The sequence below is a fragment of the Mus caroli genome, chromosome X (assembly GCF_900094665.2).
Source record: "Mus caroli chromosome X, CAROLI_EIJ_v1.1, whole genome shotgun sequence".
In the NCBI taxonomy this organism is placed as follows: domain Eukaryota; kingdom Metazoa; phylum Chordata; class Mammalia; order Rodentia; family Muridae; genus Mus; species Mus caroli.
The window spans coordinates 154,545,576-154,562,193 of NC_034589.1; the positions used below are offsets into that span (position 1 = coordinate 154,545,576).

General features: G+C 40.2%; 1 protein-coding gene across 3 annotated transcripts in view; it reads right to left on the reverse strand.

The window, feature by feature from the left end:
- Ofd1 (OFD1 centriole and centriolar satellite protein) overlaps window positions 1–16,618 on the reverse strand; it is a 49,098-nt gene that overhangs the window by 7,534 nt on the left and 24,946 nt on the right. For all 3 annotated transcript variants that reach the window (XM_029473384.1, XM_021153615.2, XM_029473383.1), the window contains 7 exons: window positions 16,190–16,379; window positions 14,650–14,780; window positions 13,708–13,819; window positions 9,786–10,397; window positions 9,188–9,344; window positions 7,310–7,407; window positions 4,900–5,013 (listed from right to left, as the gene is read on the reverse strand). In XM_029473384.1, the coding sequence (XP_029329244.1) occupies window positions 4,900–5,013; window positions 7,310–7,407; window positions 9,188–9,344; window positions 9,786–10,397; window positions 13,708–13,819; window positions 14,650–14,780; window positions 16,190–16,379 (1,414 nt within the window). The remainder of the gene's footprint in view (window positions 1–4,899; window positions 5,014–7,309; window positions 7,408–9,187; window positions 9,345–9,785; window positions 10,398–13,707; window positions 13,820–14,649; window positions 14,781–16,189; window positions 16,380–16,618) is intronic.

Genomic DNA, 16,618 nt, shown 5'->3' on the forward strand with positions numbered 1-16,618 from the left:
TGAAGCTCCTTTCACTGTGATAACTCCAGCTGTGTCAAGTTGACACAAAAATAGCCAGTACACTGTTCATCACCAAGGAAGTCAGGACTGGAACTCAGACAGGTCAGGGAGCAGGAGCTGATGCAGAGGCCATGGAGGGATGTTCTTTACTGGCTTGCCTCCCCTGGCTTCCTCAGCCTGCTCTCTCATAGAACCCAAGACTACCAGCCCAGGGATGGCACTACCCACAAGGGGCCTTTTCCCCTTGATCACTAATTGAGAAAATGCCCCACAGCTGCATCTCATGGAGGCATTTCCTCAAGGGAGGCTCCTTTCTCTCTGATAACTCCAGCTTGTATCAAATTAACACACAAAAACAGTGAGTACAGGAGTGTTAATGGTGTTCCTAGTTGGGCAGATCTAAGAGGCAACCTAAAGTAAAACATTTCCTCTCAAGTTTGTGGCTGAGAAGAAAGGGACCTGGCTGTTGACTGGGCTGGAAGAAAGGACAAACTTCCTCTCAATTCTGCTCTCTGATCCCTCTACCACCTGAGGGAGAAGTAGATAAACTGAAGAAGAGAAAAAAGCATGGGCCAGGCAGAAGTGTGATGACCACTTTCTTTCGGTGACAATGTAACATATAACGTTTGAAGATTGAAATATGTTTTTCTATCCTAATTTATGAAATATGAAGCCAGTAAGACAATAAATACTAAAATGTTGCAACAGTAAAGCTATACGGTGGGTTTGACCATTACTTCAGGGGTTTTTTTTTTCTTATTTTTTCTTATTTAAATGCATTTTATACATCAAACATAATAATATTGAGTATTTTGAGAATCAAATAATAGGTAAAAAATTGTTCAGCTTTTATATTCATATCCTTATCCTAAAAATATCATTAATGAATATGCAATACTAGCCATAACTGAGGATCCTATATCTAATGTTGAATACTAAATTGTTTCAAAACATACAAAATATTCATTGGGAGTTAAGCACAGTAAAAGAGCATAAAATATTAAAAATGAATCATTAAGAAATATATTCAAAAGCCCTTATATGATACCACCTGACATAGTGAGAGAGTATTTAAAATGCATTATATATCTGTGTACATTGTCTAACAATCAGTTTACTTAAAAAAGTTTATCAGTGTTTATAGGAGAGAAATTATTCTATCAGTAAGTATATTTTAAATTTTTCAAAATAGCAAAAGCTCTTTGAAGTTAAACATTAAGAAAATGCTAATTTCAAGCAGTGAGACAAATTATCAATAATATTTCCATGATGTTTGTAGAACATAATTTTATTATTTTCAACTGTTAATATTCAACAAGCGGCATAACTGTTTTAAGATATATATATATATGATTTTTGGATTTCCTGGTTTCTGTTGTTATGTCTCCCTTTTCATTTCTGATTTTACTAATTTGGATACTGTCTCTGTGACCTCTGGGTAGTCTAGCAAAAGGTTTATCTATCTTGTTGATTTTCTCAAAGAACCAGCTCCTGGTTTTGTTGATTCTTTGTATAGTTCTTTTTGTTTCTACTTGGTTGATTTCAGTCCTGAGTTTGATTATTTCCTGCCATCTACTCCTCTTGGGTGAATTTGCTTCTTTTTGTTCTAGAGCTTTCAGGTGTGTTGTCAAGCTGTTAGTGTATGCTCTCTTCAGTTTCTTTTTGGAGGCACTTAGAGCTATGAGTTTTCCTGTTACCACTGCTTTCATTGTGTCCCATAAGTTTTGGTATGAACTGTCCTCATTTTCATTGAATTCTAAAAAGCCTTTAATTTCTTTATTTCTTCCTTGACCAAGTTATCATTGAGTAGAGCGTTGTTCAGCTTCTATGTATATGTGTGCTTTCCATTGTTTTTGTTGGTATTTAAGAGCAGCCTTAGTCCGTGGTGATCTGATAGGATGCATGAGATTATTTCAATCTTCTTGTATCTGTTGAGGCCTGTTTTGTGACGGATTATATAGTCAATTTTGGAGAAGGTACCGTGAGGTGCTGAGAAGAAGGTATATTCTTTTGCTTTAGGATGAAATGTTCTATAAATATCTGTTAGATCCATTTGGCTCATAACTTCTGTTAGTTTCACTGTGTCTCTGTTTAGTTTCTGTTTCCATGATCTGTCTATTGCTGAGAGTTGGGTGTTGAAGTCTCCCACTATTATTGTGTGGGGTGCGATGTGTGCTTTGAGCTTCAGTAAAGTTTCTTTTATGAATGTGGGTGCCCTTGCATCTGAAGCATAGATGTTCAGAATTGAGAATTCTTGGTAGATTTTTTTTCCTTTGATGAGTATGAAGTGTTCTTCCTTATCTTTTTGGATGACTTTTGGTTGAAAGTCGATTTTATCCACTATTAGAACGGCTACTCCAGCTTGTTTCTTGGGACCATTTGCTTGGAAAATTGTTTTCCAGACCTTTACTCTGAGGTAGTATCTATCTTTGACACTGAGGTGCATTTCCTGTATGCAGCAAAATGCTGGGTCCTGTCTACGTATCCAGTCTGTTAATCTATGTCTTTTTATTGGGGAATTGAGTCCATTAATGTTAAGAGACATTAAGGAAAAGTGATTGTTACTTCCTGTTCTTTTTGTTGTTAGAGGTGGAATTATGTTTATGTGGCTTCTTTTAGGTTTGTTGAAAGATTACTTTGTTTTTTCCCTCCTTGTGTTGGTGTTTTCCGTCTATTATCCTTTGTAGGGTTGGATTTATGTAAAGATATTGTATAAGAGTGTTTCTGTCATGGAATATCTTGGTTTTTCCATCTATGGTAATTGAGAGTTTTGCTGAATATAGTAGTCTGGGCTGGCATTTGTGTTCTCTTAGGGTCTGTATGACATCTGCCCAGGATTTATAGTCTCTGGTGAGAAGTGTGGTGTAATTCTGATAGGTCTGCCTTTATATGTTACTTGACCATTTTCCCTTATTGCTTTTAATATTCTTTGTTTAGTGCATTTGGTGTTTTGATTATTATGTGACAGGAGGAATTTCTTTTCTGGTCCAGTCTATTTGGAGTTCTGTAGGCTTCTTGTATGCTCACGGGCATCTCTTTCTTTAGGTTATGGAAGTATTCCTCTATCATTTTGTTGAAGGTATTTACTGGCACTTCAATTTGGGAATCTTCACTCTCTTCTATACCTATTATCCTTAGGTTTGGTCTTCTCATTGTGTCCTGGATTTCCTGGATGTTTTGGGGTTAGATTTTTGCATTTTCTTTCACTGTTGTGTCCATGTTTTCTATGGTATCTCCTGCCCCTGAGATTCTCTCTTCTATCTCTTGTATTCTGTTAGTGATGCTTGCTCCTGATCTCTTTCCTAGGGTTTCTATCTCCAGGGTTGTCTCCCTTTGCGTTTTCTTTATTGTTTCTACTTCTGTTTTTAGATCTTGGATGGTTTAGTTCATTTCCTTCACCTCTCTGATTATGTTTTCCTGTAGTTCTTTAAGTGATTTTTGTGCTTCCTCTTTAAGGTCTTCTAGCTGTCTACCTGTGTTCTCTTGTATTTCTTTAAGGGAGTTATTTATGACCTTCTTAACGTCCTCTATCACCATCATGAGAAGTGATTTTAGATCCGAATCTTGCTTTTCTAATGTGATGGTGTATCCAGGACTTGTTATGGTGGGAGAATTGGGTTCTGGTGATGCCAAGTAACCTTGGTTTCTGTTGCTTCTGTTCTTATGCTTGCCTCCTGCCATCTGATTATCCCTAGTTCTGCCTGCCCATCTGACTGGGGACTGTCCTTCCTGTGATCCTGGTTGTGTCAGAACTTCTCAGAGTTCAGCTGTCTCTGTGATCCTGTGATCCTGATATCCTGGATGTGTCAGAGCTCCTAGGAGTCAAGCTCCCTCTGGGATCCTGAGATCCTGGTGTTTGGTAAAACTCCTGGGATCCTGTGGTCCTGGGCATGTTAGTGCTCCTGGGAGTGCAGCTTCTTCTGGGTGTTGTGGGACTGGCTGTGGAGTTAGCGCTCAAGGTCTGCTCAGAACACCTCTGAGCCTATGATCCTAGGTGTGTTAGAGCTCCTGAGAGCGGAGCTTCCTCTGGGTGTTGTGTGACTGGCTCTGATCCTATGATTCTGGGAGTACTGGAGCACCTGGGAACAGATCTTCCTATGGGTGTTGTGGGACTGGCTGGAGTTCGAGCCCAAGGTCTGCTCAGGGCACCGGCCCAGACCAGAAGGAACCTGTGCCACTGGTGGGGCAGAGTTCCTGGGTAGCTGTGTCCTCCTACTTCACGTTTTTAACACAATTTCTAAAGATGATAAGGTTCCTTATGGGACAGATTTTGCAGAAGAGGAGCAAAAAGTGTAAGTGCTCTGTCCAACTCCAATCAAGACTAAATGAGAAGTCTTGTCTTGGGGTTTTCCTTAGCAGTCTGTACATGTTCACACAGGGAAAGTCCCATAAGAATGATAATGCCACAAGCCCAAGCCTCTATCTATATTTATGAAAGTCCTACAGAACCAGAGATGCCTCAGCAGGTAAAGGCACTTGCTACAAACCCCAGCAGTCAGTTCCATGAGAACTGACTGCTACAAGTTGTCCTTTGACCTCCGTAGACAAACACACAAAAACAAAAATCGAAACAAACAATTAATGTTGGGCCTAGAGAGATGGCTCAGGGGTTAAAAGTATTTGCTACTCCTCCAGACGACCAGCATTTGGGTCCCAGAACCCATGACCAGGCAGCTCACAACTGCCTGTAGCTGTAACACCAAAGAATACAATGTCTTCTTCTGGCCTCCCCAGGTACTCTCAGGCACACTCATGCATATATACAGACATACACCTATATATAATTTAATAAATAAATGTAATACTAGAAGTCATGTAAGGAATAAGTTACAGAGCACATAGATCAGCATGTAATATGTAGCTATTGTTTACTGCTAGTTTAAGTAAGGAACCACTTACTTGGGTAGTCGTATGAAATGAGTCTTGAAGACTGAATAGCTGCAGCAAAATCTATTCCAGGCATGTCACCAGCAGGGTGGAGTCCTTCTGCTTCAAACTGTGCTGTCTTGTTCCCTGCATCCATATGAGGTACAATTAATTGTGCCATGAGTCCTTAGTAACAGTAGCAAGTGTAGGGAGTGCTATGCAGTGCAGGAGTGGGGAGTGCTTGGGAGTTAGGGAGTGGTAGGGATAGCCATGAAACACTAAAACTGCCCTTTCCTACAGAGTTCTAAATCCAACCACTTACAAAGTGCTCAACTCTCAAGTTTCTTTATATTTTAAAGAATTATATTTGTTTGCAAAAAAATAAACCAATACAGGCAATAGAGAATTCATTTGGGTTTGCTGATAAAACCCTTTGAGTCAATTTAAACATCAATGATGGAAAGCTAGTCAACACTCTGGTATATTATTAGAGAACTTTGGTAGCTGAAAGCTACTGGAGTAGGGAGCCAGTTTTTGTAATTTTTTAAGGAAAGAGACTCCTACTGGGTTACTCCTGCTCTAGTAGATGATCCTACACCTGTATACTGGTGCACATATAGACAGCTCTAACTGGACCTGGTGGGTTGGAGGGAGACGTGACAGGGGGAGTCAGGAAGGAGTTGAGGGAGAACAGACAGTGGCTATGATCAAAATACATTGTATACGCGTATGAAATTCTCAAAGAATAAAAATAATGATTTAACAGTCATAATTGTTGAGTTAAAAAATTGACAAAATGCACTAAGTTGTTTCATTTAACTATGCAGGATATGAATCTTTCAGTTCTGACATTGAAATTATATACAAATGTAAAGGATTCTCAAGCTAGAAAGAGTCTCAAAGGTGATGGACCCTATATCCTTATTATACTTATAAAGTAGGGTGATACAGTAGGTGATACTATGTAAGGCTATATGGCCAGGCCACCATTTTCTTGACTCTCATCTTAATTTTGGTGTAGTCCTGTGGAGGTCAGGTCAATGCTCAGTGTCTTTCTCAGTCATACTCCATCTTAGTTTTTGTAACAAAGTTTATCACTCAACCTGAAAGTTCACTGACTTGGCTAGGCTGGCTGGCTAGTGAACCCCCAGGGCATCCTCCTGCCTCTGCTTCCAGGGTGCACCACTTACCCAGCCTTTACTATGTGAGTGTGCTTTACAAGACTGAGCCACTGCCCCAGCCCCTCATTTGAATATTCTTTCACCTCCATTCTACCAATGAAGATGAAGTTTGCTTAAATCTGAAGAATCACCAAGATCAATATAACTGAAAGAAAATATCTTCATATTCCACAGAAAGGAAAAAGAGTGAACAATGAAAAACGTACTTACTGAAGTAACCCCAGCCTTGAAATATTAAAGATTCACTTTATGGCATGAGTCTTTACTTGGAAACTATGAGTTATACCAATTGTTTTCAAAGGAAATTCAAGTGCACCCTAAACTTCTGTCACAGAAAGATGAAATGAAGCAAGGCTGTCAAGACAGCTCAGCAAGTAAAGGTGCCTACCACTAAGCTTGGCTACTGAGTTCAATGCCTGGGACACACAGAGTGAACCAAGAAAACTGACACATGCAAGTTGTCCTCTCATTTCCACATCTGTGCTGTGCTACACAGATACACGTACATGTTACATGTGCATACACACATAATAAAAGTGCAATAAAACTGTTTAAAAGGAAAAAATCAAGGAATCATCTGTACCATGTCAAAAATAGACATGTCCCAACATTTGAGTATTTTGCTAAAAGAAAGTGTTCCTATATTTCTACTTATAAAAACTGATAGGTGTATGTTAGGGTTGGGGTGCGGGGGAAGAGACAGCTCATCAGTAAAAAGTACACTGGCTGCTCTTAAGGAGGACCCAAGGTCAATTCCTAGCATCCAGAACTCCCATGACAGTTAACAATCTGTAATTCTAGCCCCAGGATAGCTGACACCCTCTTCTGGGCCCTGTGGGCACAAGACACAGAAACATGCAGGCAGGCAAAACACCTCTACACATAAAAGTAAATATTTTTTTTTTTAAAAAATGCTATGTGGTTAGGGAGCCTGGCTCCATGAATAAAGTGCTTGCTTTGCAAGGGGAGGAAGCACCTGAGTTAGAATCCCCAGAACCCACATAAAAAGGGTCATGAAAATCGGTGTCTGTAATCCCAGCATGACTAAAGCACGATGGAGGGCTAAGACAGGAGAGTCTCCATTAGTTAACTCACAGGCCAGGTAACCTGGCATACTGGTATACAATGGAATGATAAGACCCTGCCTTAAAGGTGGTAGATGAAATATACCACCTGAAGTTGTCCTCTGACCTCTACACAGGTGTCTTGGCACATATGTAAACATGAACATATATACACAAAATCTAATATTCAAAACTTACATCTGAAAGGTGGTTCAAGTTTCTCATCTTTCAAAGATTGCTTGTCCACATTTGAAAACTCACTTTTATCTTGCGTTTCAGTTTGTCTCTGATATAAACTAGATTGAAAGAATAAATACATGAATATGAAGTGTTAATAACAACATAAAAAGCCGAGAATAGGTTGTCTGGTTGTTAAAAATAATTTATAGAACGTTCTGCTTTTATTAAAGATAGTTCTCTTTGGCTGGCCTAGAACTATGTAGACCAAAGTGACCTCAAACTCCTGGCAATTCTATCTCAGACTCCCGAATATAGGGATTGTATGAAAAGCAAGGATGTTTGGCTCTGCCACTCATTTTTTCACTGGCTTATAAAGAATGGCTCTCTACGTGTTGCACTGGCCACTCTACTAGAGGACCTTGGTTCAATTCCCAGCACCCACATAGCTTCTTGCAACAGCCTGTAACTCCAGTTCTAGGGGATTCTCACACCTTCTTCTGGCCTCTGTAGACACCAGGAAGGCATGTGGTATAGACTTACATGGAAGCAAAACACCCATACACATTAAAAAATGGTTGGCCAGCATGTATGAGATCCTAGTTTCTATTGTAATATATTTCAAAAGAGAAGAAAAATGAAAAGAAAAATGTGTGTGTGTGGTGTGAGAGAATGGCTCCAGAGGACAGAGCCTGCCACCAGGCATTGTTCTTGGCAACTAGTCTATATTTACTCAGTCATCTCCCTTGTTACCACCCTATGGCCTGAAGAAGACATTGTTGCAAAGAATAACATACTCTCAATACTATTCCTAGGGTAGTTTTCCAGTAACAACAAAACATTTTCTCTAAAGACACATCCCATATGCCATCAGCACAAACCAGCTGAAGATGCAACTGCACAGCCGAACAATATATCAACGTACACTGACTTTACATAATATGGGTCTTGATGCTCTTTTTGGCTTCCTCATAAGAAAATTCAATACAAGCTGGGCGTGGGGTCTCATGCCTGTTGCCTTAAAGTTCAAGAAGCAATCAGGCAGGAGGATCACTATAAGTTTGAAGCCAGCCCAGGCAATATAGCAAATGAGTCGTCTGAAAACAAAATAAAACTACAATCTAAAAGATATTAAAGAATATAAATGCCCTAGGACCATGGTAGACACACAGAGCAGTTTTTCAAGTATGTACAGGCAGCATTTATAAACATCAGGCATCCAACTGGAGCCCACAAGTAGGGATTCAGAATCTCCTACTGTAGTCCTGCCTGTGAATTACAGCTCAGGCAACCCGCTGGCCTGATCCACTTCTTCCTACATTGACAGTTATACCCTAGTGTCCATCATTACTGCAGAATTTGATTCAATGATACACAAACTGAAACCTTGTTTACATTTAAATGCCAAAGCATTTTTTATCATTGTTTGTTTTTGAGACAGGGTCTGTCTATATAGCAGTCCTGGTACTCAGTCTGTAGACCAGGCTCGCCTTGAATGCAGAGATCCATCTACCTCTGCCTCATGAGTGCTTGGAATAAAGTTATGTGCCACCACTCCTGACCCTCAAAACATATTTTTAAATGACATTTTGATGTGTGAAATTTCTCCAAGTCTCAAAATGAGCCCAATTTATTTGCTGTGACAAACTTTATAAGCAACTATTTATCTTTATGAACCAAATCCATTCACAGACCCAGGAAGATATTTATTCGCACAATTATCGCACTCTCTCTCTAATTCAAATGACTTTTGAAGACCACAAACGGCTTAACAGTCTAACTATAAATTCCAGACTGCCACATGATCTTTATCATTGCCTTAAAAAGACCAAAGGAGTAAAGGTCAAAATAGCAGGTCAGCAGCATGATTCAACAGAAGATGAGGAGAAAATAACTTACCAGGCATTTTGCTCTGGAAGACCAGAGAAGCTGTGCCTAGATGGAACAGGTGATGGCTGGGCTGTTCTCTCAGGACAAGGACTAGGGGAAGCAGCAGGTGATGCAGAAACTCTGTCAAGAAGAGGGCTGGAGGAAGTCATGTGTAATCTCCCGAGACCTATGAGGAAGAATGAATCAGGGCAAAAATATTACAAACTGCATAGAGAAGATACCAAAGTGGATTTTTAAATCTCTATTAATTTGAAAATAAATTCTACACAATCCTTGCAAATAGCCAAGCTTGATGTATGAGAACCAAGGTTCAAGCACCAAAATCAAACTGTAGAAGTAACATGGAGCATACAGAACTAATCAGCAGCGAGACAAAGGCCATGTGCTCCCTCAACACTTCTGCATGCTAAAGAAACTAGACCTTAACCCCCTCTGTATTTCCGACTTCCACAGCAATCCTGTGACATGGAAGGGCTACTACTGTTGACCAGAGTATGGTAGGATGAGAGCAGCCACCAGTGCTGGAGCAGACTTCCCCAGGCTACCTATGGAGCATGCTGCCCAAGTCTAAAGCATCTATGTTACAACCCTCTTCACAGTGGCTTACCTTCCAGATACATTTCATTATCAAGACTTCTTCTCGATTTTGGATGGGGTGTAGAGGAGAGGCGTGTGGAGGAAGAGGTCCTGCGTGGCCGTGAAACCACACTGCCCATGAATGCTTTGGACATATCATTCATTTCTTCCTTCAGTATGTCCCCAAGAGGCTGTTCAGAGACAACTCTGTCCTCTGCAGAAACAGGTCTGTCCATGGAACTGGAAGCTATGCTTCTGAGAGCTGCCACCGAGTTTACAGATGAAGGACTCTTTGCCGGCTGAGGGCTCGTAGAAGGATTCTGAGTAGCTCTTTGATAGTAAGTTCTGAATGCCTTTTCCAAGCGTTCAGCCTCTTGCTCTAGCTCTCTTACTTTGGCTTTAGTACTACTGGCTATGAACTCAAGGTCAGAGTCTGGGGAACTAGCTTCTGTTGCTGTATTTACATAAGGTGGGACCCTTGACATAACTGCACCTGCTATAACCTTGTTCTGTTCAAGGGGTACATTCAAGAGATCCCCACTTTTATCATCATTGTGGGGTGCCATCTTGCCACTCAATAGGAGACCACTCAGGGAATGAATCAGAGAGTGCTTTGGATTTCGGTACACTTCATTCTCTAGGGCTGCAGATCACAAAAAGAAAATTTGAGAAATGAGGCGAAAAGGCTATGAATAAAATTAAATTATACTTAGGAATATTTTTAAAGTGGTAAAAAGAAGCCTACATATTAAACAGTTTCTGAATCCATAGTCATACTCATTAATATTTACTGAAAGCTGCCTTCATGTACCAAGCCTTTATAAACACGATAAATTTCATAATCTGTTACACATGAGTCTACAATAACTACGTCTGAGAAGTGAAAATATATAATTTACTGGGTACAGTCTAGCCAGAGCTGAACTATAGCAAACACATTTAATCTTTGTTTATTCCAACTAGCGTGAGAATATTCACACATCTGACTGCAATATATTTAGTCTCTTGCCAAGCCCAAGTGTCAAATAACCTGGCCAAACTGGCTAAAAATTGCCACTGCTCTCTGCTGGGAAAGGGGACAGGGTCTTCCTGACATGGGAACCACATGGTCAGCAATTCTTAGAGCTGCTGAAATTTCCTAGCATGTGTCTATGTTGCCTCTAACCCTGCAACAGCTCCTTATGATGCTACAAAACAAAGTGTACAATGGGCTAGAGGTAGGCCACGTATGTGAAGGACTGCAGAAGAGCCTAGCTTCACTGAATGACTTTCGCATTACAAGACCATTATAACTTCAGTGGCAGACGGTCTGGCAAACAACTGCTAACAGAAAACAAGGCATTGGAAAAGAGTTTAGAAGTGAATAAAGACCTAGAAATAAACTAGTGAAGGTGTAAGGAACAAGTGACTGATAGAAGTCCAAGCAAGAACTGAGGAATACAAAAAAAGAGGAAGGATGAGAAACAAGCTGAACTGCAACAAATACACACTGGGCCCAAAACCAACTGAAGAACAAAGTATTCAACCTTTTCTCCTCTTTCCATGAAGCAGGGGAAGAGACATTCACAGCAAAGGCAGTAATGAATCATTGGCGTAACGAGTGCCCGGGGGGCTTCCATATACGATTCTATCTTTGCCCACTGTGACCCAATAGGCGTTAGCTCCCTTATAAATGGGGAACTTGAAGACGTTCTAAACATGTCATTCCCAATATCAAACAACTTCAACTGAAGGCAAAAACAAAGGAGGTCTCCAACTCTGAAAGCAATGTTCTATCCTGCTTCTCTTGCGCATTTATACACAGGTCTGGTAAGGAATATATAGATATATGAAAAAGCCTGCTAGCCTTAACAGAGTGTCTGTCTCTGTCTCTGTCTCTCTCTCTCTCCTCTCCCTCCTCTCCTCCCTCTCTCCCTCTCCCCCCCCTCTCTCTCTCACACACACACACACAAGAAAGAAAATATTGAGATGGTTGGGGGTAGGGAAGCAATAAGATGCTAAAAAAGTATAGGCACTTGCCACTAAGCATTTCAGTTCAATCTGGGGATCCACATCATGGAAGCAGAGAACAGATTCCTTCCTGCAAGTTGTTCTTGAACCTTAATATGCATCCCAGCCTCCACATACACATATCCCAAAACAAATAGAAAAAAATTAGAAAACAAGTTTGGGTACATCTGTGTCACCTGCACACCTGGCCTGTTTAAAAAGGTGAGTGAAGCACTTTAGTTGGTGACTCAGTTGATATTCCTAAGTAGAAGTTTCATTTCTGTTATGATTTTTGTTTCTATAGCATTTCCCTATTACAGTATTACTAAGTGGTTAATAGATCACAGTCATTGTATTTGTACAACCACCTGAAACTTTACACACATACACACCAGTTAAAATTGTCTCTTGGAGCCAGGGAGCTGGCTCAGTGGGTAAAAGTGATTGCTGTACAAGCCCGACTACCTGAGTCTGATCCCTGAAACCCACATAAAAATGACCTGGGTGCCTACTGCTGCAGACTATATATGGGCGGAACCAAGTGTTCTCTTAATTGGGTTTTGAGGTCTTTTCCACTGGATAGAGTTCACTGTAACTGCTACTATAAACATGGTCAAAACCCATGGTAGAGTTGGAGAAATGGCTCGGCAGTTAAGAACACTAGCTCTTTCAGAGGACCCAAGTTCAGTTCTGAGTGCCCCCTAAAATTAGTTTATAACTAGATCTAAGGGATCCAATGTCCTCCTGTGGCCTACATAAGTACCAGGTATGCATACAATACACATACATATATAGGTGAAATGGCCCTATACATAAAATTAAAATAATTATAATCATAAAAAATTAAAAATAATAAATCTTCAAAAAACAAACATCAACAAAAACATAGGTAGCTAGGTATGGTGGTTTATGCCTTTAATGCCAACACTACTGAGGCAGAGGTAAGGGGATCTCTGTAAGTCTGAGGCCATCCCGGTCTACATAATAAGTTCCAGGACAGCCAGGACATTGTAGAGAGACCTTATTTCAAAAAAAAAAAAAAAAAAAAAAGTGGGTAAAGAATCATAGGTCCAAGAGGACATCTTTTAATGTTGCTTATGATGTTGATTAAACGACTATGATGTCAAACTGCAACCTAAATATAAACATAAAGTTGTTCTGCTCACAACCTTGGTTAGGGAAGTTTCTTATTGCAGTGGGTAATGGTTAATGCAGAGACTCATAAATGTTCAAAGTGCCAAGAATAAGCAATTGCAAATGCTGACCATAGGAGCGACATCTCTAACAACACATCCCAGAAGCTCAGGGAACATCAGGGAAGAGGGTATGAAAAGAATGTAAACCCTGGCAGATGACAACAAGTGCTGTAAAATGCTGTCTTCTGGACCATGACATAGCTGTTGCACATGTAAACTCAGAGTAACTATGATTATCTGCACAACAACAAGACAATTAAAAATACCAGCACTGGGGGCTGAGTAGGGCGTGCTTAGCAGTTGTTTTGGGGTACATATGGACAACACTACCTGGACTCAGTGGGTTACATAAGGAACAAAGAGGATTGAAGCTGAAAGGAAGATATAATGACGGGAGGCAGAAGCTAGAGAGAGAGAGAGAGAAGGGTGGAGACGATCAAGATACACTTTATACATCTAGGAAATAGTCAAAGAATTAAAGAAAAAAGCTACATGTAGGTGCACACATCTGCATTCCTATGGCAAGTTAGAGGTAGGAGCAGCAGGACAATGGGCAAGTACTGCACAGATTAGCTAGCCTGGAGTAGGCATTGCAGACACTAAAACAAGAGACTCACTGTCGCACTAAGGGAGAAGCAGAGAACTAAGCCTTGACAAGTCCTGTAACCTACACCAGAGTGCCACAGTGCTCTGCTGTTCTCTGTATCTGTTTCTCTCTCTTACACATGCACACATAATAAACAATTTATTTTTTAAAAAGTCTCCAACCTATCTGAGTTTGTTTTAGTTGTGACTTTAACTCAGCCACCTGAACAGTTAACCTCTTGACAGAAGCATCATATTCTGCTATCTGGTTCCTTAGCTGTGCAGAATTTTCAATCTGAAAAAGAAATACATACAATTAATTACAGCTTGCTCTAAAAAGAAAATGTCTTTTATTGTACTTATATTCTTTATGTTGTCAATTCTAAACCCTTTACACCAACAATCAATAGGTACACCAACAATCAATAGGATGACCTCTATTAAAACAACACCCAGCCGGGCGTGGTGATACACACCTTTAATCCCAGCACTTGAGAAGCAGAGGCAGTCGGATTTCTGAGTTCAAGGCCAGCCTGGTCTACAGAGTGAGTTCCAGGACAGCCAGGGCTACACAGAGAAATAGCCTGCCTCAAAATCAAAAACAACAAAAGCCAAAAACCAACCAACCAAACAAAACCACCCAAACAAGTTTTGTTGTTTTTTTTTGTTTTTTTTTTTTTTTTTTGAGACAAGGTCTCTCCCTATTGTAGAGCTCAAGGAGATTCACCTACCTCTGCCTCCTGAGTGCTAGGATTAAATGTGTGTGCCACCTGTCTAAAATCAGCTATTCTATTTATTGCTCGCAGGAAGAAATTACAGTGACACAGTAGATGTGTGTAAGCCACAAAGCAGTTATCCAGAGACAATGGGAATTACCAGGATTTCTGAAAAGTTTAAGTCTACCTACATAAGTCTGCTTTCCTTCCAGTGCTATTATCATTAGGAATATGAAGTCAAAATCACCAGAGAATTTTCTCACATGAGAAAGGCTCTTTTGCAATGTTGGGGTAAGGAATTATTTGTACTCAAATAATATGATTTCACTGGCTTGATACGTATAAGCTTTCCCTAACTCCTATAAACCAGCCTGGCATAATTCCCGTAAGAATAAAGACCAATACTCACCTCACGCTGCAGCTGTTTCTCAAGAGCCTGCCTATGACTTTCAAAGTCCTTGTGCTCCAGTGCCATAGCCTTCTCTGTTTTCTGTAATTCCTTCTGAAAAATCACAAGCTCAGGAGGTGGCTGAGTTATACCTAAGAAGGGTTAAGAAAAAAAAGAAAAAGAAAAAAATTCCTAGTCATTATCAATCTTCAATTTGCCTATCTCACTAAAAAGACAAAGTAGCTAGAGAGGTTTAAAATAGTTTTCCTTCTTTGTACTCATGCAATTAATATTCTACTAATCCGATTAAGTGACCTAAGAACCATCTTGAGTCACAAATTTCAGAATAATTTAATGCATGTTAATATAATTGGATTCCTCTGAAAGCCCTCTAAGATAAAGAATTCTTTCTAATTCTTTCTTTTTATTACAACATGCGCATTTTACTCAACTTCTATTCTGACTATGAGAAGGAATTTCTTTTTTTTAATTTTTAATATTTTTATTACATATTTTCCTCAATTACATTTCCAATGCTATCCCAAAAGTCCCCCATACCCCCCCCATTTCCCTACCCACCCATTCCCATTCTTTTGGCCCTGGCATTCCCCTATATTGGGGCATATAAAGTTTGCAAGTCCAATGGGCCNTATTTGGGTCCTTTCAGCAAAATCTTGCTAGTGTATGCAATGGTGTCAGCGTTTAGAAGTTGATTATGGGATGGATCCCTGGATACGGCAGTCTCATCTTTCGATACATATGCAGCTAGAGACAAGAGCTCCGGGGTACTGGTTAGTTCATCATGTTGTTCCAACTATAGGGTTGCAGATCCCTTTAGCTTAACCCACTAGCCTATCTCTTTCCCATAGCACATGCAGAAGGTATTCTAACAAAGAGCTCTCCAGTGGTCACCTATCAGTGCCTGTCCTTGGTTTCATGTCATATGAACAGCAGCCCATGGCATTTAGGCTCCAGAAATAAGGTTGATGGTGCTCTCCATCTGGGTGACCCAAAGGCCCCTTTCGTAAAGTGTGACTTATGTAGGGTAATCATAAAGGATAATGTAGTAGAAACTGGGTCAGAATGTTAGGACTCTCTTAGAACTAGGGGCTTAGGAGAGAGAACAACTTCCAGAGGTACACTGAGTAAGCAAAGGCACAGAGCACTGGTAGAAGGCACCAAGAAGGGACTATGAGCCCTCTTGGTTGAGAATCACAGTAGGCAGGCAGTCCAGACTGTTGTACCTGAAGGCCAAGGCTAGGAATAGAAATGATTACAATTTTAACCTCTTCTCCCTGCCTTGCTCCAAGTGCTTACTGGCTCGCCTGAGGCAACAGTCAGAGGGCATGAACCCTGAAGATACCCGCAGAGGCAGTTACTTAACAAATATTACTTAAATGAAACTCCTAACTATGCAATAGCAAACAAAACGTAAGCAACTTCAATGTCAGAATATTAAAATATTCTCCCAATGTAAGCCTCCCTTACAGATAGGTAGTAATTCTATAATCCTGACCTAATCGAAATTACAGAAACATGCAGATCACAGAAAAAGACTTACGGTCTAGGAGTCGTAAGTTTTCATTCCTATTCTCTTCCAGTTGCAGTTTAAGTAATTTATTTTGTGCCTGAAGTTCCACTTTCTCTTCTTTCAGTTGTGAGTAATCACTCATCTCTTTCACCTTTTCATTCAGCAAGTGGTTTTGTTTTGACATTGCTAAAAACTGAGCTTTCACAGACTCCAGTTCCAGCTAAAATTGAAAAGGGAAAACTTGTATGTGAAAATGTTCACAGCACTGCAAAAGTTAAGGCTGGAAGGCTATCTGAATCTGAGCATCACAAATGAATGACAGTGACTACCAGACATGGGTAACAAGATCTCTGCAACAGGATCTCTTCTGCACTGGTGACAGATAGGCCAGCAGCTCAGAACCTATATCAATAGATATCTGTCCTATGAAGTGAGGGAAGGGTATATGGTGAACGCAAT